This window comes from Podarcis bocagei (genome assembly GCF_964188305.1).
Source record: "Podarcis bocagei genome assembly, chromosome: 6".
NCBI lineage: Eukaryota > Metazoa > Chordata > Lepidosauria > Squamata > Lacertidae > Podarcis > Podarcis bocagei.
The window spans coordinates 28,128,858-28,151,414 of record NC_138130.1 but is presented as its reverse complement, the minus strand read 5'-3'; the positions used below and the strand labels follow the sequence as shown (position 1 = coordinate 28,151,414).

Here is a 22,557-nt window from a genome sequence, read left to right as displayed (position 1 = left end):
CTCCCAAGAGTACATTGGATTTGCCACACATCTAATGTCCTAAAAGTGCAGCTTTTAGGAGACAGCCTCATGAGTTAAATTTGGATCTGTGGATTCTAATTAGGCCTGCAGGCTGAAGGATCCCTATGCCTGTTGTAAAAGTTTGTAGCGCAGCAGCACCTGAATTTTCATTTAACCAATAACCTGTGTTTTGATGTAACTCGTGTCAGGAAGATAGTGTGAAGAAGCAGTAAGGAATCTGAAATGACAAATGAGGCTAGACAAGAGTATTTACTTCCACACTTAAGACTTGGCAACAATTAAATTGGGGAGGAAATGCATTCAGGTGATAAGAATAATTTTTTACAATTGTGTGTGTGAGTCAAACAAAGCAATGAAAACTTTAATTCTGGTTTAAAGAATAAAATATAGTATCAAATCATCAATATTGCAGGGGGTTGTTATGACACATATTTAACATGTAAATAGAGAAAGTTAGAAAGCCAAGGCAGGAATTCATCAGCTCTTGGACACAGAAAAAAACATGTTGTAAACTAAATATTTTTCAACATTCACAGTCTTTTTTTAGTAACAGAAATCACAGGATGCAGTGAAGTGTTTAAAAATACATATGATTATTTTGCATAATAAAATTGGTATGAACAAACACACTGTCACACTGTCACAGTCGTGGGCAGTTCTTTGATGTCAACAGCAGTTGAAGAAGGCATGAGGTGACAAAAATGCACATAACACGATGATGAATCTATTCTAGCATTTTAAAGTCAAGTACTGTGATCTGACATTGATGTTTCTAACATCATATCACTTTCATTCATTTCAATTTCAAAGGTTTCATCCAATGGAGGGGGTGCTTCCGTAGTTCTCCTCTGATGTGGTGCTTCCACTGCCATGATACTACTTTCTTCTAAGGTTTGCTTTTCTATATCAAATTCCAATACATCCCACGCAGGTGAAATAATGTTCTTTAATGTCTTCATAGTATGCACATCAAAGTCATAGCATCTTAATTTATCCTTAATTGCAGTTCCTGAAAGAGATTGTTAATTTCCGCCATGAGATTACTTCCATGTAAAAATACTATTTCTGTCCAGTCCCATTGACTCTTAAAAGACGAAGTTCACTATCTATAGAATCACAGAACTGGAAGGGACCACAGGGGCCATCAAGTACACCCCTCTATGATTCATTTTTTACTTTATTATTACATTTTTATCCCACTCCCCCCCCCAGGTGCTCAAGGTGATGTACATGGTTCTGCTCCTTTCCATTTTATCCTCACAAGAGCCATGTGACGTGGTTTAAGCTGAGAAACGGTGACTGGCCCAAGGTCATCCAATAAGCTTCATGGCTGAGTGAGGATTTAAACCCTGGCCCTAAATACATCATATTGACTGTAACCTGTAGGTCTTTAGATAATTAAGAATGCACACAGTAATTCCTATGTCAAGAAAGTTAATCTTCTGTTGGTTTTTATTTTATGAAACGCCCCCCCCCCCCGCAGTGGCAGCATCATCATTAAACTTTGGCAATTGCAATGGTGAAAGAACTGCATGCAATGCATACTCTACTGCATAAAGGTAAAGGTACCCCTGACCATTAGGTCCAGTCATGGCTGACTCTGGGGTTGTGGCGCTCATCTCACTTTATTGCCGAGGGAGCCGGCGTACAGCTTCCGGGTCATGTGGCCAGCATGACTAAGCCACTTCTGGTGAACCAGAGCAGCGCACGGAAACACCGTTTACCTTCCCGCTGGAGCGGTACCTATTTATCTACTTTGCACTTTGTGATTTCGAACTGCTAGGTTGGCAGGAGCAGGGACCAAGCAACGAGAGCTCACCCTGTCACGGGGATTCAAACCGCCAACCTTCTGATCGGCAAGTCATAGGCTCTGTGGTTTAACCCACAGCGCCAACCGAGTCCCACTCTACAGCGTAGGGGGGAGCAAAACTAATGTTTCCCAAGTTAAACCTACAGATTCTTCAGATGGGGCTAAGAAAGATTCCTGTCTGAATCCATGGAGAGCTATGACTAGTTAGTGGTGGACAGCTTAGCTAGACAGTGCTAAGCTAGGTGAACCAATGGTCTGACCTGGTGTAAGCAGCCTCCCTCTGTTCTTAAACCAAGCTGTAATTTCTTACCAAAATAATTTAATAAAGCCATTGACCTTCTGCCTTCTGGGGGACTCAGCAAATGGTTTACTAGTGATAAGTGTGCCAGTGCTCTTCATGGAAAAAATGTGCTAATGCTCTTCGTGAATGCACATCTGTACTGACAACCGTAGCGCTGTGGGAACATTTGAATAGAGCAGTAACAAAATTGCAGCTTACCAATGTAGGCTTCAGAATCACCAATATACATTTCTATGCAATGTCCAAGCATAGTCACTGAAAACGTATCATCTCTTCTAAGACCAAGGGCCTGATTAAAAAGGACAAATTACAAAATCAAGAAAAGTGAAAGATCATACTGAGCACATCAAGCTTGACACCAATTCCCCCCCGCAATTTTATAAAGATTACATACTGTATGAAAATAATCAATTGCACTTTCAAAATTTCCCATCAGACTGTGAATGTATCCAATGGAAGAATAAGTAGAAGCATTCTGAGGAATCAACACTAGAGCTTGACGATGGTATTCAAGAGCTTCTTCGTACTTCCTATTAAGAAAAACATGGATAAGGATATATTATAATAATAATAATAATAATAATAATAATAATAATAATAATAATAATAATATATTATTTATACCCCGCCCATCTGGCTGGGTTTCCAACAGAACACTAAAATACAATAACCTATTAAACATTAAAAGCTTCCCTAAACAGGGCTGCCTTCAGATGTCTTCTAAAAGTTTGGTAATTATTTTTCTCTTTGACATCTGGTGGGAGGGCGTTCCACAGGGCGGGTGCCACTACCGAGAAGGCCCTCTGCCTGGTTCCCTGTAACTTGGCTTCTCCTAGCGAGGGAACCGCCAGAAGGCCCTCGGCGCTGGACCTCAGTGTCCGGGCAGAACGATATTGTTTCATTCACATTATTAGGAAATACAAATAGTAAACAATTGGCCATAAAAAAAACACATGGTACACTGGGCTGGTTCAGATGTTAAAGCACCCTCCTAACATGGAAAGTAATCTCAGCAGAAGTTCTCCTGGCCATTTCAAAGAATCTCAGCTTAGCATTCCATGCAAACCAGGAATACTGGTTAAAAACAAACAATGGTTATTTGTTCAACAAGCTAATTTTAAACCATGGGTTATGAAGCTGGCTTTTAAATAAACCACTGGATTCACGCTGTAAGGTGAGCGAAGCTGAAATTATTTAAAACTGAAAATAAGCTCAGCAGTAGTCTTCCTATCACCTGCATGAGAAAAGAGGAAAGGAGGGAGTGCACAAGCCTGACATTTCTTTTGCGATGCTTGTCCTACATGCTACTAAAACAATGGCTTAGCATTCACACAAACCAGCCCACAGGGTGAAAAGAAGAACGCAGAAGGAAGGAAGAGAAGCTGTGAGATGAGGTGGGCTGGGGGGGCGGGGGCGGGAGGTGTGTAAGTAGGTTTTGGAAAACTTTATCTATGAATTTTGAAGGACAATGAAGTTTCACATCCTGGCCTCAGGAACTCTATGCAGTACCTCAGGTCTCTGAGCTTTCACTGTTCTATCATAAAGACTAGAAGCTTGCTTTTTAAAAAATGCAATAGCTGAGAGATGTTTACAATACCATACTCCACAATACATTCCATTTCAATATATAATATGAACATGCCAGATAATAAATATAATTAAATGCATACAGAAGGTTTAGTAAAACTGGAATGCCATACCATTTAAGGATAAATACTTAAAATACTAAGTACTGGTAAAAATCGCTGTTCCACTTACTTAAGCTTTCTGCATACATGCCCCAGATTATTCAATAAAGGTTCCCACTTGTCAACCGTCACCTGCAAGACAAGCATCACATCTAAAGACAAAATTTTAATGCCTCTAAAACAAAATATTGATTGAAGTAAACAAGCTATTCCATTGGCTGATTAAAAAAAATATCAACACCCATCACCAAAGGATGACTTGCTATTTGAAAACTTTTGTGCAATACCATAGGTGGGAAGGTGGTGATCTGCATATGTATTGCTTCTGGGATATGGGTAGCTTTTAAGCAGAATGCTTGGTGGGATTCTTCAAATAGCACTTTGGGGTCCTACTTTCAAAACACAAACAGCTGAGATGGAATTATGGCCAACTCCATATCTATATCTATAAATAAAATACCTCATTTCCAATGGCTTTGATCTTTTCTAACGCATCAAGAAACCACTTTTCTGCAGTTTTCCAGCTGAAAGAAAATAAGATAAAACACATAGAGGTCTATGTCTTATGCATATGTCTCTTCAAATTAACAGCTTATCTATTTTATTACCTATAGGGCCTTGCGTACAGAAAATGCCATTAACATGCAGCATTGAAAGATGCCTATGGGATATCTCTCTCTTTTTTTAAAAAGGCAGAGATGTATGTGTTTTGTTAATGATGCTTACTGTTCCAATGTAAAAATAATTCCCATGAGATACAAAAACAGTGCTAAGTACTTAGCTGTTTTTTGAAAACCGCATCTGATCACTGAAGGAAAAAATAATATATTTCCTAAACTACAGTTATCAGTGACTGTGATAAGTGGTGTAACTGCCATTGCATTGTCAACATGATATAGTTTATATATGAAATAGTTGAAGTGACACATTAATACTAGTACTAAGTTCATTAAGTGCACAAGTGGGCAGTATAATGGTTTCTAGGTTTTGGAGCGGGAGCTAACCAAGAAAGGAAATTATGTGCAGATATCTGGTACAAAGACAACCCAAAGACAACCCAAAGTTAAAAATAGTAACTTACTCTCCATTTTGAAATGCTACCACTCCAACTTCATGCATCACAAAAGGGTCTTCAGGTGCAATACTTAAAGCTTGGCTGAAAAACCGCTCAGCTAATTTTGAGTTGTTGGTCAAGCCGTACTCCAGCCCAATATATAGCATTGGCAAATGACAGCTACAAAAATAAAGAACACAAACAGTAATTTTAAAAAAACAAAGACATGAGGACATTTAAGGCAGCACTGCATTTCATTTAAACAACTCTTTGATCTATAGTTTTAAAAATACTGCAAACACTTAAATGAGGGGGGGAAAGACAGAATAGTTAAGTTTCCTTGTTTTGACAAGCATATCCATAATATTGCACTAGTAACTAATGTAAAGCTTACTTTCTAAGAGAAATATTAATTTCGCTGCAAGCACTGAATACATCTCTGATGGCAGATGTTTTCCCAGTAAATTATTATTTTTGTTTATTTTTCATCTAATATTAATACCCTTTGGCTAAGATGGTTTTATTGAACTACATCCCTATTTCCTGGCAATCTAATTTTGACCTACCCTTTCATCAGCTGGGCTGCAGTGAAGTAAGCAGCCATTGCTTGGTCATGCTCACTTTCAACTGCAAATGAGTGCCCATATGCTATCCATGCTGGTCCATATGTTCTCTCAAGGGTGGTGGCTTTGCTGAAACATAAAAACCAGGTACGTGAAATAAGAGCCAACGAAACCTGCACTGCTAAATGTAATGCTTAAAGCTGTAACTCTGAAGTACAACTACTCCGGGAATAGTTATTTACTGAAGTGTGCCAATTCCAGTCTTCAGGCATACAGAAGGTTGCCTGGACCTTACTTAGTTCATCAGTGCTAACAGTACAAGGTTTCCTAAAATGGTAAACTTGCAAGACAGCAACCCTTAGGACTACAGAAGACAAAGTGAAACTTACCTAAGGTATCTTCTGGCGTGCTCATTTTTATGGCCAACCATAAGATAATAACATCCTACAGCAAACCAGGAGACCTAATGGCCAGATAAAATTCAAGACACGTTAAAGCACACTACTGATATGACAAGTTTGTATGACCAAGTAAGCCAAACTATGGCTTACTGAGACTGTGCAAACATGCAAACATTATGTGCGGTGCTGAGTAAGAAAAAGGTTTGGCTTAGCATGTTGTTTGAACTGCAACTTGCAGTTAAGCTCTCTCCTCACTAACCACAAGCAGTAGCCCAAAATAAGCCTTGGTGCAGCAGTAAAAAGGACCAAGGAGAAGGAAGGTGGCTGCAAGCTATTTTCCATGGATCCGGATTGGTAAGCCTTGGTTTGGCTTACTGTGCCATGAAAACAAGGCCAATGTACGGGATTGGTTCCATTTAAAATGTAGAAACATCGTGGGTTCAAGCAAACAGCATTAGAAACATGTTCTTTTATTATCACTTTTTTCAAAAGGTAGCAAAGAGACATGTATCAATTAACCAACCTTTCAGCAAGTGCAACAAGTGCTCTGCATTTATCAACATTTTATCCCTTTCCCAAAGGAAATGGTTTGCTGGACTGTTATTTTTGTGGCACGGAGTCCACAATATTTTGTGGCTGAGAAAATGTGACTTTGTTGAGCAGCAGGTATACAATTTGTGATTGTCAGTGCAGTGCGCACTGTGGTTCAACAACTTGTGGATAGCTAATTTGATTCCATGTGTGATGAGTAGTACAATCCCTTTTCTACCATGCCTACTCTATTTGTGAAATTTTAAAGATTGGGGGGGGGGGGTGTCGAAGGCTAAGCATTTTATGTACCATTAAGCTGAGGAATATTCATGTAGCCTATACAGAAAAGTGGTACTACCAATAAGGCTAACATTATAATAAACTATTCATTACCATAATAATGGTAATAACATTTCACTTTAGATGTATATGCTACTATATGGGTCCTAACCTTACTTTTAAACTTTTTTTATGGTATTCATAGCACATTTATGAAACAAAGAACAGAAGTACAACTTACAGGATTATTTGGGTACAAATCCACCAGTTTATGGGAAAGGTAGAAAAGTTCTAGGAAGAAGAAATATATTTATGTTAAACAATAGTATATATGTAGCAGTTTGTGTTGAATGTTGATAAAATAAAGTGTTATGCCTTTTTGTTCACATTTTTATTGGATTGAAAATTATAATCAGAATAAAGTTGTCAACTGTTTCTCTCAAACTATCCCATATAATATATTCTTATGGTTTTCAAGTCTATTTTCAAAGGCGCTCATTCATAAGTCATGCTAAGGCAAACTATGGTTTACCAAAACCATGCAAATGTGTTGGCTCTTGGAGACGACGGGCACCTGTTTTGCTTCTTGACAGTCCTTTAACCATAGTATGGCATGGCAGCCATACTTAGCATGCCATGTGAACCCAGGATTGTGGCTAAGGTCTCCACATTAACCATAGAGCAAACCTGGGCTAGAGTTCATGGCTAAGGAGGAAAGATCTTAATCACAATCCTGCATTTGGGGATCACCATGGTTTAGCTGTTACATGCTAAAAGTTCTGGGCAGGTGGGGGAGATCTAGGAGCCAGGACGTTTGCGAGGTCCTAATGAGTCCGAATGAGTCGTAATGAGGTCCTAATGAGGGGACGCAGGTGGCGCTGTGGGTTAAACCACAGAGCCTAGGACTTGCCGATCAGAAGGGCGGCGGTTCGAATCCCCACAACAAGGTGAGCTCCTGTTGCTCGGTCCCTGCTCCTGCCAACCTAGCAGTTCAAAAGCACATCAAAGTGCAAGTAGATAAATAGGTACCACTCCAGCAGGAAGGTAAACGGCATTTCCATGCGCCTCTCTGGTTTGCCAGAAGCAGCTTAGTCATGCTGGCCACATGACTCGGAAGCCGGCTCCCTCGGCCAATAAAGCAAGATGAGCGCCGCAACCCCAGAGTTGGTCACAACTGGACCTAATGGGCAGGGGTCCCTTTACCTTTACCTTAATGAGTCACAGTTGGCTTACCATGCCATATGAACCAGGCCACTGACAGCCACTCTAGCCTGGTTGGCATGTTAACATAAAATATTCCGTAGACAATTTTAACATAACATGTTACGGTTTAGTATAGTAGCTTTTGCATTTAGTAGTGTTGTTCCCAGTTTTCTTTACAATAGGAAGCCAACTTTGTCACTAGGAACAAGGTAATCAGTAGTCCTCATCCCTTGGGTTGGGCCTTCCACTGAGCAAGATTTAACATTTCATTGAACTATATTCCACTACGGATGACTCACTGTTACAATTTTTTTCCTGGCTCTCCATTGAAAGCATACACATTTCCCCCTTAAAAATTAAAAAGGAGGAATTAATTTAAAGTAGTGTGTATAATATTAACTACTTAAGTAGCATCTGAATAACTGCAAATTATAAAGGCATAAAATGCAAATATACTGTCTAACAGGATGAATAATTTTCTGCCTTTAAATGAGAAAATGGACTCATTTCTATTGCAGAACCAGCAGAAATGTGTAGCAGGAAATCATCAATGAAAGAGTGAAATATTGCTATATTAATTTTAGTTAATATCAAATCCATCATATATGGATTAACACACAAATATGGGTCCTTATGCTTTCTTTATGACCACCCATCAATATCTGCCTACAAAATCTCATATTTTATTTATTTATTAAGGCTTGCCTTCAATGCGGCTTGTCTAGGAGAGGAACAGACTTCTATCCATGCAGCAGGACTTCACCTTCTCTTGCTTCCTCCTGCAGGTCCCCATGTATCCTAAAATTCTGCTCCAAAAAGCTGAGACACCCCCCGGAGCAGATTTTGGGGGTGTGAAGGAGGAAGGAGTTGAGGGTTAAATCCTGTTGAATGAGTGAAAAATCTGCTTGTTCTGTGCTGAAGTCTGGCCTATGCAGCCAATCCTTCCTCCAAGTGGCAAGACATGGTTCTCTCCTATACTATTTTATTTTCACAACCACTTTGTGAAATAGGTTAGGCTGAGATTTAGAGACTAACCAACGCCACCCAATGAGCTTCAGGGTGGAGTGGAAATTTGAGCACAGCTCTAGAACCCTGGTCCTAGTTCTACTCACTACATCATGCTACCTTTTAACTCCTGAATTAGAGCTGAAAGGCCTATTCAGGAGTCAATGCAAAATATAAAAAATAAATAAAAATAGACCAGGAATCCCTTTAAAAATAATTAATATTCAATTTGTATTAAAACACCTTCTCACCATTTGCTTTATTCAGCTCCACAAGTGTCCCAATATGCACAGGTAAACAACTGGCATGGAATGGATCCTTTTCCATTACTCTAAAAATAAGCGAAAATAAAAACCCTCAAAGGACAGTAACTTAATAAAAATTGAGGCGCAATTAGATCATTGCTATTGCAAAATATGGTAGAATTGTTTATTACTCTGTATCCTTCCCATCATCCAAAGTACTCCGAGAGGCACTAAAATACTGTAGTTTTAAGCTCCAGATATTAAGGTTCTTCCCCCCCATCAAATTTAAATAGGAATATAGAAAGGTGCTCTATACTGAATCAGACCATTAATCCATTTAGCTGAGTATTGCCTACAATGACTGGCAATGAGCAGCTCTTGAGGGTTTCAGGCAGGAGTCTCTCCCACCCACACCTGGAGATATTCGGAAACTGAACCCAGGACATTCTGAACACAGGGCAAAGGCTGGACCACTGAGCCACGGCCCTTCGCTGCTAGAGAAAGAAGATCAGACTCAGCATTCACTCAATAGGAGGCTCCATCCAGTCATGACTTGCTGACAAATGTTATCTGCGAATATAGTCATACCTTGGAAGTCGAATGGAATCCGTTCCGGAAGTCCGTTTGACTTTCAAAATGTTTGAGAACCAAGGCGTGGTTTCTGATTGGCTGCAAGAAGCTCCTGCAGCCAATCAGAAGCCGTGGAAGCCGCGACGGACGTTCGGGTTCCAAAGAATATTCACAAACTGGAACAGTCACTCTGGGTTTGCGGCATTTGGGAGCCAAAACGTTAGTCTTGCAAGGTGTTCGACTTCCAAGGTATGACTCTACTATTTTACCTTGCTAGACATACTGTACACTTAAAAACACAATGTGTGAAATAGCTTTCTATGTGCCCTGCTTAAAGTTGTCCATTTCCAAATGCACATATTTGGTAAATGAATAGCTAAACCCAGAGCTGGGGAACCTGTGGCCCTCCAGATGTTGCCAGACCACAATGGATGAAGGAATGGATGAAATTTAAAGACTATTTAGTTAAATTTAGTTTATTAAGCTAAGATAACTTAATTGGAAAAACCTGCAAATACCAGAGAGTCTTAGGATTTAAATATGTGATGTTAGAGAATAATATGTTTAAAGTTAAAATGAAAAGAAAGTATGATGTTAAGTGATTAAGTTAATTTTATGAGAAATTTGGTTTTGGAAAACTGTGACAATGATATACAATGAAACTCAGCCAGGGGGACTCGAGGAAGTCACTTAACAATGTTACTAAGATTGGATTAAGTACAGTTAAGATTTATGTCTGTTTGTTTCAAAATTTTGGAAAATCAATTAAAAAAATTGAAAAAAACAAAAACCCCAACAACTTGCACTATTCCCAACCACTGTCCCTGCTGGCAGCAGTTTATGGGAGTTGTAGTCCAGCAATATCTGGGGGACAAAACCTCTACAACCCTGATCTTATCTCATCAAAATTGTCATACAAGACACTTCAATGCGCCGAGCCCCAAACTTTTATCCCCCAAACCTTTAGGAAAAGACCGAGAAAAAGCTAACAGGCAAGGTGTAACTGATACAATGACAGCTGGTGGGATTCCAAACGGTAGCGACCAACAATTAAGACATCCAGGCTTTACACTCATCTCTGCTCTATGAAAAGATGCTTTCAGTAAAGAGTGAATTATCTACTGGCTTCCACAATTGAGTGGTTTCAAATAAATGCTATTTCATAACAGGCTGGTGATATATGTACTTACAGAGAAGTGAGCTTATAGCACATCTTGAAATCGCAGTTATAGTAATGCCTTTCTGCTAAAGACACGACGACATCCAGATTATCTTGAAGACCATCTACAGATTCAGGGATCAACGTTTCACTGGGTTTATTATACTGAAAGAGAGAAGAAATGTCAATAGAGAACCATGTGGTTGCTCAGATCCATAATACCATTATTGCTAGAGGGCAATGACATACCTCCCCCCGCCCCTATTAGACTTTGGTTCAGAAGCTTCCACTTTGTCTGGAAAGGTGGCTGGCAAGACCTAACAAGATAGCAAGAACCAGCAAATGCATTTTTCTCTAACACCTTCTTTTCAGATGGATGAGGGAGTGTCCTTGTCCATTAAACTGCATTCTTAATCCAAACAAGGCCATGCTGTATCACCAATCAGTTGGCTACGGAGTGCCCTGAGACAGGGTATTGCCATTTTAAAAAAACAGTGTAAAAGCCTCATAAATTCAAGCAGTCCTATTGTTAAGGGTGGCGACAGGGGTGGGGCAGAGATTGCCATCCTTTCTGTTCACATGAAAGACAATCTACCATGATCATTCCATTCTTCCATGGGTCTTTGTTTCTTTTCTTTTTTTAAATCATATTTATTAAAATTTCCAATAATAACAGAGTAAGAAAAATAGAAAAGATAAAGAAGAGAAAGAAAAAAAAGAAAAATTTGAACCCTTATTTTCATAACCTTCTTTCTAGGACTCCCTCCTTCCCCTCCCGACTGTATTCCCCTTTCCCTAAGTTGGTTCCACAAGCCCTCATTCCCAATTTAAACCTAATATGTTTAACGTTAGCCAATTTAAATTTATACAATCTTGCCATCACTCCTCATCTTTAACAGAAATAGAAAAAATATTTTTCCCCCAAGATCTGCCCCAATTTCCTTCCACGAATTCCCCCCCCCTTTTTTAAAACATGTTAGATCAAAATACCAAAGTTATATAAAGAAATAGAAGATAAAAGATATAAGAAGATTCAAAAAGTTGGTTACATAGCCTTTGGATTCCAAAACTCCCCCTCCCTTCCCCGGTTTGAATTTCCCATGTCCATCAGTCTATATGTTATCAGCCTGGAGATCTCAAGTCCATAGCCAGATTATTCCCCGTTCCACCTTGCCGGTTTTCTTTTAATTTGTTTATTTTAATGATGTTTAACTTCAAAAATCCAGTCAAATAGAGGCCTTTAATTTCCTTAGTCTTTGTTGCTCCTCCCATTGTTCTTTCCGTGTCGTAGTTGGTCCTTTGTTCTTTTTATTCCTTACTTTCTCAGGTTTCTTGTCTTGTTCAGCTGCTAAAACGTTCTTATTCCGAGATCTGGTATCTCTACAGAGGTTTGTTATTCAGGAACTAAAACTTACATCCAGTCCCTTCCTTTCTTCAATAGAGAATTCTATTGTCTCCTTTTAATGTAAACACCTCTGTAGACAAAATACTATTCCAGTTTTGCCGCTTTCCCAGAGAATAAGTCCTGTGCTCAGCCCAGAGTAATTTTCCACATACGACCACTTGTAATGTCCCTAAACCCCTCTAGGGGGATTGCAGTAACTTTGTATCCTCTAATCCAAAAGTCAAGTTGTTGTTTCTTTTTCCCCCCGACAATTTATATCCATATAATGTCAATTTGTAACAAAATTAGCCAGCAAAATACTTGTAACAAAGTCCTCTTTATATTCTCAAGCTTTGACAGCTACTTTGACAGCTGTCAAAGTCTCCGTCTCTCTTCGCCAGGCTCTGCGAATCACCCCGGTTCCCAGGGGGGGTTGCCTTTTCCCTCTCACCCTCCACTCTTCTCCTCCAGCACAATTCTTGTAATTTCGCATCGTGGAATTTATGATTTTTATCAGCGGTAAACTTCTGAATCGATCTTGGTACCCAGTCCTTGTTTTAGAATGTTTACAATCAGGGGGGGGATTGACTTCCTTTTTAGATCACCCCCGCTCGTGCCGAATCCGAAAAAAAATTTCTTTTTTTCTCCTTTTGTACCTGGTTTCCCAATTACTCACGGGTTGTTGTTGATAGTCCGAATTTCAAATGGAAGAAGCCAGCGCTCTCCGTCGAATGGCATGCGGCTGCGCTCGGCAGGGGAAGCGATAGACCCAAAGCACCACGCCACTCCCCGGCACCCGATCCGAAGCCTTTAAAAAGGCTCCTTCACGAGTCGGGAGGGCGCTAGCGGTGCCAGCCGGGTCCCCATGTCCACGGGCTCCGTGCCCGTGGTTTTTGAGGGTCCCCGCGTCGCCGGCGCGGTAGGACCCAGCCCCTGCCGAGCAGACTCCCTCCGGAGCTCGGAGGGAGTCCGCCATTCGGCGATGGCGCCAACCCGGAAGTCCCATGGGTCTTTGTTTCTACAATAATAGCCAGATTGCCTGAATAGACCTATATGGTTTAGGAGGTAGTCTTCTCACACAATGAGGGTGGGAGTAGGGAAAAGGCAGCTAGAGCTGCCCTTCCTGCTATTCATATCAACAGCTATGTATTACAGGGTAAACATCTGCTGTGAGAAGCCTGCTGTACTCATAGAGGCTCCCTGCACAATTAAGGTTCTAAACTGTGTAAAGAGCCTTCGTGAGTATAGCAGACTTGCTGCTGCAGATGTTTGCCCTTCAATGCATGACAAGTGGCAGGGAAGTGTGATGGCAACATAGTGAAAGGCGCATAGCTAGCGAGAGCATCTATGCTCTCCACTGATGAGGTTCTAATTGTGTGAGGAGCAGAGTACTTGCGTAGGACTGCAGAGTTTTCCAAATGATAATCTGAACCTGATCTTAGCTTTATATTTTGAAAACTGCATTGTTTCCATTATAGCCATTATGACCCTTCTAGAATTATTAAATATATATAGTATATCATATTTGGATACAATGAAAGCTTTTGAGGGGTGAATTCTGAGTAATAAATAGTATGCAAGGTCACAATAACTGATGCTAAACTGCTAAGACACAAAAAGAAGCAAATCGTAGGTCCTAAGATGCAAAATATAGGCTATTGGTTACATTAAAGTATATGTAACAGAATGTTATCAAATTTACATTTGAATCAATGTAAATTTCTTTTAAACTACAGTACTATTACCTTTTTTAATTTGTTCTCAAACAGAAAATGTAGCAATACTACTTCTTCTTCTGTACACTGTTTTCCTAGAGGTAGAGATTCCAGCAGCTCTTTTTCTGAACACATCAGTTACAAAAGTGAATTCCAGAAGAATGGTAGAGAATAATAAAAACAAAATAAAACATCAAACATTAAAAACTTCTCTAAATAGGGAAGGTAAGTGATACAGTATACTTTGTGGCATTATATTTGTATGGTGTAATTCATATGGATCAAATGACACATTGTTTGGGATGAAATTTATACAATGGTATAAATGTGGTGCGTTATTGTGATGCTTTTTCACTGAACATGAGATTTGTGGCAGGAATAGTGCTCAGGTAAAAATGTTTCAACTGCTACCACATACAGCATCATAAAACATGTTGCATTGAGATATAAGGTTCTGATATACAGTCAGTCTGTCTAGAGAATTAGGAACACTCTGCTACTTCCTATGTATGTTTACCTGTCTTTGTCTATTCTGCTGGGAGCTGCCCAGAGTGACTGGGGAAACCCAGCCAGATGGACAGGGTATAAATAATAAAGTTATTATTATTATTCTATAAATATGTCTCCAAAACTTTTAGAACCTGTGCTTCCCTTCTGAATTTCCTCTGCCCTGTGCCTTTCTCCTCTCTCCTGTCCTGCAAATCTTACAATCTGACACCAATAACCCATTCCAGAAGTGAGCATGTGGAGTTATGTGCCATCATATGCAGTTATGTATCATCGATAGATTTGATTAGCAGTGGAAAATAGCAGGGGAAAAGATTTCCCCCCTAAAAATCACATTCAGCAGCACTTCCTTTTTGGGATGATAAATAGCAGAGATGTGAATCAGTGTCTTTTTTTTCCAGGGAGGCATGAGATCTACCCAGATCTTAGCTGGTAGGGTCGAAGGTTCCTAGAAATTCTCTCTCTCTTCCTGTAATTCCTTCTGCCTTAGAAACACCACACCCAAAAAGGGAGGCTTGCTTCATAATTTAATAAACACTAGCCTGTCCATTGCAGGGAACAGTAGAGAAGCAGGGTGAAAATGGCCTTCATATGCCAGTTTGAAGGCTGTATTTTATATTCGGACTGATGAAATGCCTATCATTATGGCAGAAAAGAAGTAGAAGAGGGTTTGCAGGATCACCATCAGTGGGGAAGGTGCTGCTGGTTTTACCCCAACTGCAGCACTGCCTTCAAATTCATTTTCATGGGGGAAATAAAACAATGAACTTTAGCCATTTGCTAATACAAGAAAGGGAAAGTAAAGAGTACGGGCGCAACTGAGCTGAGGGCTACCACACTGAGCATGTTGCTATCACATGATGGCAGCAGTGCTGGCTGAGTATCCAGTAGATCCCGTGTCAGCCCAGCCTTTCCTCCACAAAAACACCCTGCTTTGGAGCATTCTGAAGTCTACAGCCACTAGGAACACCACTGCTGGCATCTCCATCCAAACAGAGTTTGGATGGGCACACAGGGATGTTCCACGGTGACAGGACTTCCCTGCCAGTGGCAGAGTTGCCTCATTAGTGGAGGCTGGTGACACCAGACAGTGCTGGGCAGGGGGACACCTCCACTTCAAAAACAAAACATATAAAACCTCCAGCAAGGAAGATTGTGAGTTTGAGCTGCTCTGTCGGCTTTGGAGAATAGCCAGCAAAATTGATTTATTTTGAAAACTGGTATCTCTATTCAATGGCTGATATAATTTAATATTTTGTTGATTAAAACAGTTTTTTGGACAAAGAGAAATAATGTTTTAAAACTGGAGGGGTGATGAGAGTTCTCCAAACCTTCTTCTGCTGTCAGCATATGGTGTGATGTTAAAAGGTCAAATGCTTCGAAGCAGTAAACATCGAGTTTCAAGGCCTCTTTGTAGCTGAATGTTGCCAGGGTTCTGTTATCAAGTGCATCATAGATCTTCCCACGCAAAAGGCAAATAGAGCTCTTGATCTGATGGGAAAGAATAGGTGGAGGTCAGAGAAAGAATTGGTGTTTGCAGTTTGATTCTGAGCACAAATGAAAATTTAGAAACAAAAAAATGCATTTTATTTATCAGATTGGACCATTCACACTGAATAAAATTCATAGTTAAGTGTGTTATACATCTGTACTGTGGTTAACCATGGCATAGCCCATGAGGTGTGTACTTGATTCATGTGTGTCTTTACTTTATTTATACAAACACAAACTCTTTTAAAGATGAAATACTGTTTTAAAGCCAAGATGAAATACTGTTTTAAAGCCAAAATTTAAAGACATAACACAAGACTATTGCAAATTAACATCACCACAAAGCCTTCTAGCTACTTTTCCTGCAGCCTTGAATACATCATATGCTTACATTAATTTATATCTGTCAATATGTTACTCACTGAAGATTGTGAAACCTCCCAGTCACTGGAACAGTCCTTTGGACCACTTTCATCCTTACAATATTTTTCGAACAGTCTTTTGTTGATTGGTTCTTCCATGTCAAGAATATCAAGAGCCTGTTGATATTCTTTTGCAGCATACTATACAGAGAAACTCAAAGTTATGTTATGTTTAAAGTGGCAATGCAAAAAGTACTATTTTTTAAAGAGCTCATCCACCAGCAGGTTATATGCCTTACATAATTCATTCTGAACAACTTTACACATATAAACACACATACCACTTTTGGTTGTTATACAGGCATACAAAGCCTAAACCCATCTCAACCTCAACATATTATTTTGTTCTTCTGTTTCTCACAGAGCCGTCTTTCCTATTGGGCTTACTGGCAAGTTGTGCCAGGGCGCTGGCCTCTCAGGGGTGCCACAGCGAGTGGGGGAGCTGCGCGGCTTTGCTGGCGGCCTCCCCTTTCCCTGCACACCTGCCAACTGTGCCCTGTCCACCATATGGCTGGTGGGCGTGCAACTTGCCTCCCAAGCCTCCTCAGGAGGAGAGCGACCCCCACAAAGGCTTAGGATGGTAGCTGCGCCCCACCAACTATATGGCTGGCTGGTTTGCAGCTTCCTTCCCAAGCCTCTGCGGGAGGAGAGCAATCCCTGCAGAGGCTTGGGGGAAGGTTGCCAACTCTGGGAAAGGGGGTAGTGGTGCCGGAGGGATCTTTGAACCACAGCGCTGGGTATGCTTAAGACAGCCCTGGTTTCCCACCCTATTCCTACTGCATATTATTTAGATGTGAGCTTTCAAGAAAGGAACGCGTGTTCCTTTATTCAATAGTGTTCACTGTCCTGAATCTTCAATAAGCACAGCTTTAAAATAATTATAGCATTTAAACTACCATTTGAATTGCAGTATATTTTAAGCTAGCAGTTACAAAATAGTTCAGGTTTTCACATTTCTATCTCAGCTGCAGAAATAATCCCTTCTGCCATGTGATTTTCTTATACATACTGGCTGCTTAGTGAAGAATCATTCTAATGTAAGTAAATACTTACATGACATCTAGCAGCAAGGTATCGACATGCTTCATATAACTAAGGGAGAAATTAAAATTGTTTAAATAATTTTGCACTTCGAAAAGGTATAACATTTTAAAGAATAAAGATGGTGATGCCTGACATAGCATTGTGATTCTTATACTTTGTACTTTCAATTCATGAGTCTGTTTATCATATTTTGACCAGTTCCTTTAATACATTCTGCATGCCAAGAGTCAACTCTTTCATTGCCTTTCTAACTGAACTGCTCTCTGTCATCTCCCTTCTGTCAACATAGATCCTGCTGACTTAATTAATTGTGAAAGAATCCTATTTATCTATGTATTAAAAGAAATAAAAAATCTAGGAAACAGAAGGAATGTTTTCAATAAAAATTGTCTTATGCTACTTTGCTTTTCTGTAACCACTACCCACCGCTGGCTTCAGCAAGACACCTGTGAGCAAGTTAGCAGTTTGTTACCACTTCTATACTATTTGTATTTCTTACTTTACTCCCATTGCTTCTACAATACTGCAGTATTTGCTTAAGTGCTATCAGCACCTACAATTTCAATAGTTCCTTGTGTTCCATTCCATCTTATCCCCATCTGGTGCTTTGACTATTTTCTCATATGTTACCTATTTCATAAGTTATTACAGAAGGTGTAGCAACCAGCATGTCTGACAATGCTCTACTTAGCAACTTGTACAACAAACCAAAAAGGCTAAAATGGAAGAAAGAAGACTGGTCTGCAGTATCTTACCTTATCTAGTTTTCTTGACCTAAGGGCATGTGCTGCCCTGTGGTACTGAGCTGTGAGGTAAAGACACTGAGCCAGCCAATAGATATCCTGTGGGTCTTCTAAAAAAGAAATAGCCACACAACTTTATTCAATATGATCTCCCACAAAACTCACGTGCTTTATCTTGCTTGTATGGGATATATTTCGTTCACAGCATGTTAAAAAAACAGCAACACTTAATTTATCAAAAGCAAGTATTTCTATAATTGATAAATTAGGTAAAGGTACCCCTGCCCGTACGAGCCAGTCGTGACCGATTCTGGAGTTGCGTGCTCATCTCGCTTAAGAGGCCGGGAACCAGTGCTGTCTGAAGACACTTCTGGGTCACGTGGCCAGCGTGACGAAGCTGCTCTGGCGAGCCAGCACCAGCACAGTGCACAGAAACACCGTTACCTTCCCGCTATAAAGCGGTACCTATTTATCTACTTGCACTTAGGGGTGCTTTCGAACTGCTAGGTGGGCAGGAGCTGGGACCGAACGACGGGAGCTCACCCCGCCGCGGGGATTCGAACCGCCGACCATACGATCGGCAAGTCCTAGGCACTGAGGTTTTACCCACAGCGCCACCTGCGTCCCAATTGATAAATTAAAGAACAATAAAAAAATCCTATCTTTGTCAACCTGAGAAAAATGTCTAAGCACTAAGTTAAACCAATCCATTAGAATTTTGCATTGCATTTAACAGTTTTTTAGACATAAAGGTGTAAACAATGGCCACATGACTGCATTTTTGGAGATAATGTGCATCAGATATAAGCATTATAAACATTTGCTAGGGAAATAGCAAATTCACTGTCATTTTTTTTTTACACCATTGCAAGCCAGATCAGAGTTACTGTATCTCAATGATGGTGAAACACCACAATGTTGGAAGTTTTTATTAATAAAAATCAGTTATGGGAAATCTCTGGATGCGGACCTGCCATACCTCCCCATTTGGCCCACCAGCAGGTTTCCAACAAGTCACACCCTCCTGCTCTGCATGTGATGTTCTATATGACATCAGTTGTAGGGCTGGTAAATATTTCTCTCCCTGATAAAAGTGGGATTTGCAAGCACAACCCATCACCAATCAGCTGACCATGAGTGCCTGCAAAGCGCTACACTATGCAAGTGCTGTTGAAAAGCTGATCATTGATGTTTGCAAAGTGCTGTGCCTTTGCCTGTGCAGTTTGATTTCAAACTGTGCTGGCAAAGGAAAATGGGTCCCCTGATGTCACTGTGAGATACAGTAGTTTGATTTACAGGTGGGCAGACCCACCCACCTGTCAAGCTTTGCCTGCAGGTGGTGGAGCAAGTAAGGATCCATCCTGCTGGCTTGATCCAGTTTCCCACCTCTGCTGTAAATACAGTAGTTCAAAGGTATCAACTCAAGCAATCCAAGCCTGAAAGACATGTCATGGTCATTCTGAAGAAAAATAAACACAATATAGGAAAGGGAAATTCATTTAGAATACACTTCCCAAAAATAGTTTTAGAAAAGTTGACTGCTGTATAATTAAAGTTAAATATGTAACTTACCATGAGACAAAGAAGCTACTTTATCTGCCCAAAACAGAGCACTTTGATACTGTTGCTGTTTTTAGGGGCAAAGAAAGAACAAGCATTACACATGTTTTTCCTATAACAAATTGTATTGATTACATTTGATTCCCACCCTTTATCCAAGGGACTCCAGGCAACATACATGGTACTCTCCCCTGCTGTCACCTCCCAGTTTTATCTTTTTATCTGCTCTGTGAGGTAGATTAGGCTGAGATAGTGTGACTTGGCTCATGGTCACTCAGAGAATTTTATAGATGAGTGGGGATTTCAACCTATGTCTCCTTAGTCTTTCTCTAACAAAACTGGATTATTGCATATACAAATAAGCAATGAATTTTTACTTGTCCACCAGGAGAGAACCAATCCGGTATTACTATATATACAATCCATTTGATCATTTTGCAAATGAGGAATTGAAGCTAAATGACCCGCCCAGAACTATCAACACTTTGAGACACTGAACTATCACCAAAAGAAGGACTGTCACTTTATATTGGAAGGGCCTCCTGTACGTTTAACTACAGCATGTCGGACAGAAACTATGCCACTCACTGAAACCGCCTTTCTGCGCTAGAAAAGGCACATAGCTTCTAACAGGTAAGTAATGTGGCAATGGCAACCAGGGACTGGTAGGGAGAAAGACAAGACAGGTGAACAATAGGTGGAGCCAGAGCCAACAACAGCAGGCACATCTACCTAATTCTAGTTTGATAGAATCATAGAACCTGTAGAGCTGGAAGGGGCCACGAGGGTCATCTAGCCCAACACCTTGCATGGGCGTAGCCGGGATTTACCGTATGTGGGGGGGGGTGGGAAGGCTTTATGTTGGCGGGCGGGGCAGAACCGAACTATTAGTTAAGTATTTCTACTCATTTACAGTGGTACTTCGGGTTACATACGCTTCAGGTTACAGACTCCGCTAACCCAGAAATATTACGTCAGGTTAAGAACTTTGCTTCAGGATGAGAACAGAAATCGTGCTCCGGCAGCACAGCAGCAGCAGGAGGCCCCATTAGCTAAAGTGGTGCTTCAGGTTAAGAACAGTTTCAGGGTAAGTATGGACCTCCGGAACGAATTAAGTATTTAACCCGAGGTACGACTGTACTTAAAAGGGAATGGTGTGGGTTGGGGGGAATAAGGTATTTATTTTGCAATGCAGATACTAATACATGGGGCTTCTTTTGCAGACAACTGCACTCAACTTGTGATAATCAGAGTACAGTGCAAAGTTCTTAACCTGAAGCACTGTTTCTGGGTTAGCGGAGTCTTTAACCTGAAGCGTATCTAACCACTGTACTTGATTTAGGTCACGACTCCCCTGCAATGCAGGAATCATTTGCCCAACGTGTCCCTCGAACCCACGACCCTGCTGAGATCTGCAAGGGCAACACCTTAGGAAGTGGCAGCTGACTGCCTGCACCAACCCTTAGGCTGCCTGCAAGTAAAAAGAAGGCAGGCAATTGGGGGGGGGGTTGGAGAGGAGGGTGAGCTGAGGCTGAGCTTCCCATCCAAAAAAAGAGTGGGCGTCGTTGGCGGCCAAGGAGCGACGTTGGGGACTCCGAGAGAACGACGCAGGGGGGAAGCGTCTCCCCACCTTTCTCGCCTTGGCTCACCTGGTCTATGTACTGCCTCACCCGCTTCCGGAGGCGTTCCAGGTTCATTTCTCCGCAGAGACCCCTCGGGGGAAGCCGGACGGCGAAGCCGCCTCCGCTGTCTCGCCTCGAGCTCCTTCACGGTAAACAACCGCCGCTCGCGGCTCCTCTGACAAGGTCCGTCGGCAATAGCGCTCCCCCGCGACATCGCCTCGGTGCAACAGTCATAATTACACCCTCGGAAACGCCGGCCCTGCGCGCGACGTTCCGGCAGTTCCTCGAGGCGTGGAAAATACAAACAAACCGCTGGCGTTTTTAAATTTGCACAGAGCGAGCTACGGGGGCGGGGTAAAGTATTGTTTAGGCGGGCGACGGGGTCATCGCTGCTGTTGATATTGGTTTTTCCGTATGCCCCCCCCCCCCAGATCTTATGAAATATTGATTTGTTTATATTTATTGGATGGATTGATTTATATACCGCCCTTCATCAGGGTGGTTCACAGACAGAGCCTGATTTAGGATTGATGAGGCTCTAAACTACTGAAGATAATGGGGCCCTTTATATGTCCAGAGGTCCTTTGTCAACAACAATTTGTCGCTGTTTTTTGTGTTGAATAGATGCTATATGGTAATTCATGGACCTAATAGGTATCTAAAGCTATTTGCACATAACAAAATATTGTAGTTTTTATTTTGTTTTTTATCTTATATTTTGGAAATATACATCCAGTTTTTTCCCCACTTCAAAATTTTTTTGGGCCCCCAAGAGAGTGGGGCCATAAGCTATACAGTGGTACCTTGGGTTACAAACACTTCAGGTTACAGATGCTTCAGGTTACAGACGCTTCAGGTTACAGACTCTGCTAACCCAGAAATAGTTCCTCGGGTTAAGAACTTTGCTTCAGAACGAGAACAGAAATCGTGTTCTGGCGGCGTGGCGGCAGTGGGAGGCCCTATTAGATAAAGTGGTGCTTCAGGTTAAGAACAGTTTCAGGTTAAGAAGGAACCTCCAGAACGAAGTAAGTTCTTAACCAGAGGTACCACTGTAGCTTGTTTAGCTTATACGCAAATCCGGCACTGTTCACATATACAGAATAAAAAACATGAACAGAAGTAAAACGAAACAGCAAAATGATAACACCACCCCTATTCCCACAGACACATATAAAAAAAAAGGCTGTGAGGATATCAATTAGCAGAAGGCCTAGTTAAAGCGGAACATTTTTTTGCCTG

The 22,557-nt window shown here is 41.0% G+C and overlaps 1 protein-coding gene across 2 annotated transcripts; it reads right to left on the bottom strand.

Annotated features, from left to right (window-relative positions):
* Positions 1-244: 244 nt before the first annotated feature.
* Positions 245-21,522, bottom strand: CDC16 (cell division cycle 16). Of its 2 annotated transcripts, XM_081198402.1 has the most exons (18): positions 21,346-21,522; positions 19,709-19,763; positions 18,149-18,246; positions 17,403-17,441; positions 16,350-16,490; positions 15,768-15,927; positions 13,960-14,054; positions 10,862-10,995; positions 9,108-9,187; positions 6,890-6,939; positions 5,827-5,900; positions 5,441-5,566; positions 4,902-5,054; positions 4,281-4,344; positions 3,891-3,952; positions 2,527-2,662; positions 2,331-2,421; positions 245-1,030 (listed from the first exon to the last, which is right to left on the bottom strand). In XM_081198402.1, the coding sequence occupies exons 1-18, from the start codon at positions 21,391-21,393 to the stop codon at positions 765-767; spliced, it is 1,872 nt and encodes a 623-aa protein (XP_081054528.1). In that variant the 5' UTR covers positions 21,394-21,522; the 3' UTR covers positions 245-764. The 2 variants fall into 2 exon arrangements, with proteins under 2 accessions (XP_081054528.1, XP_081054529.1); XM_081198403.1 differs by lacking the exons at positions 19,709-19,763; positions 21,346-21,522 and adding an exon at positions 19,453-19,587.
* Positions 21,523-22,557: the final 1,035 nt, after the last annotated feature.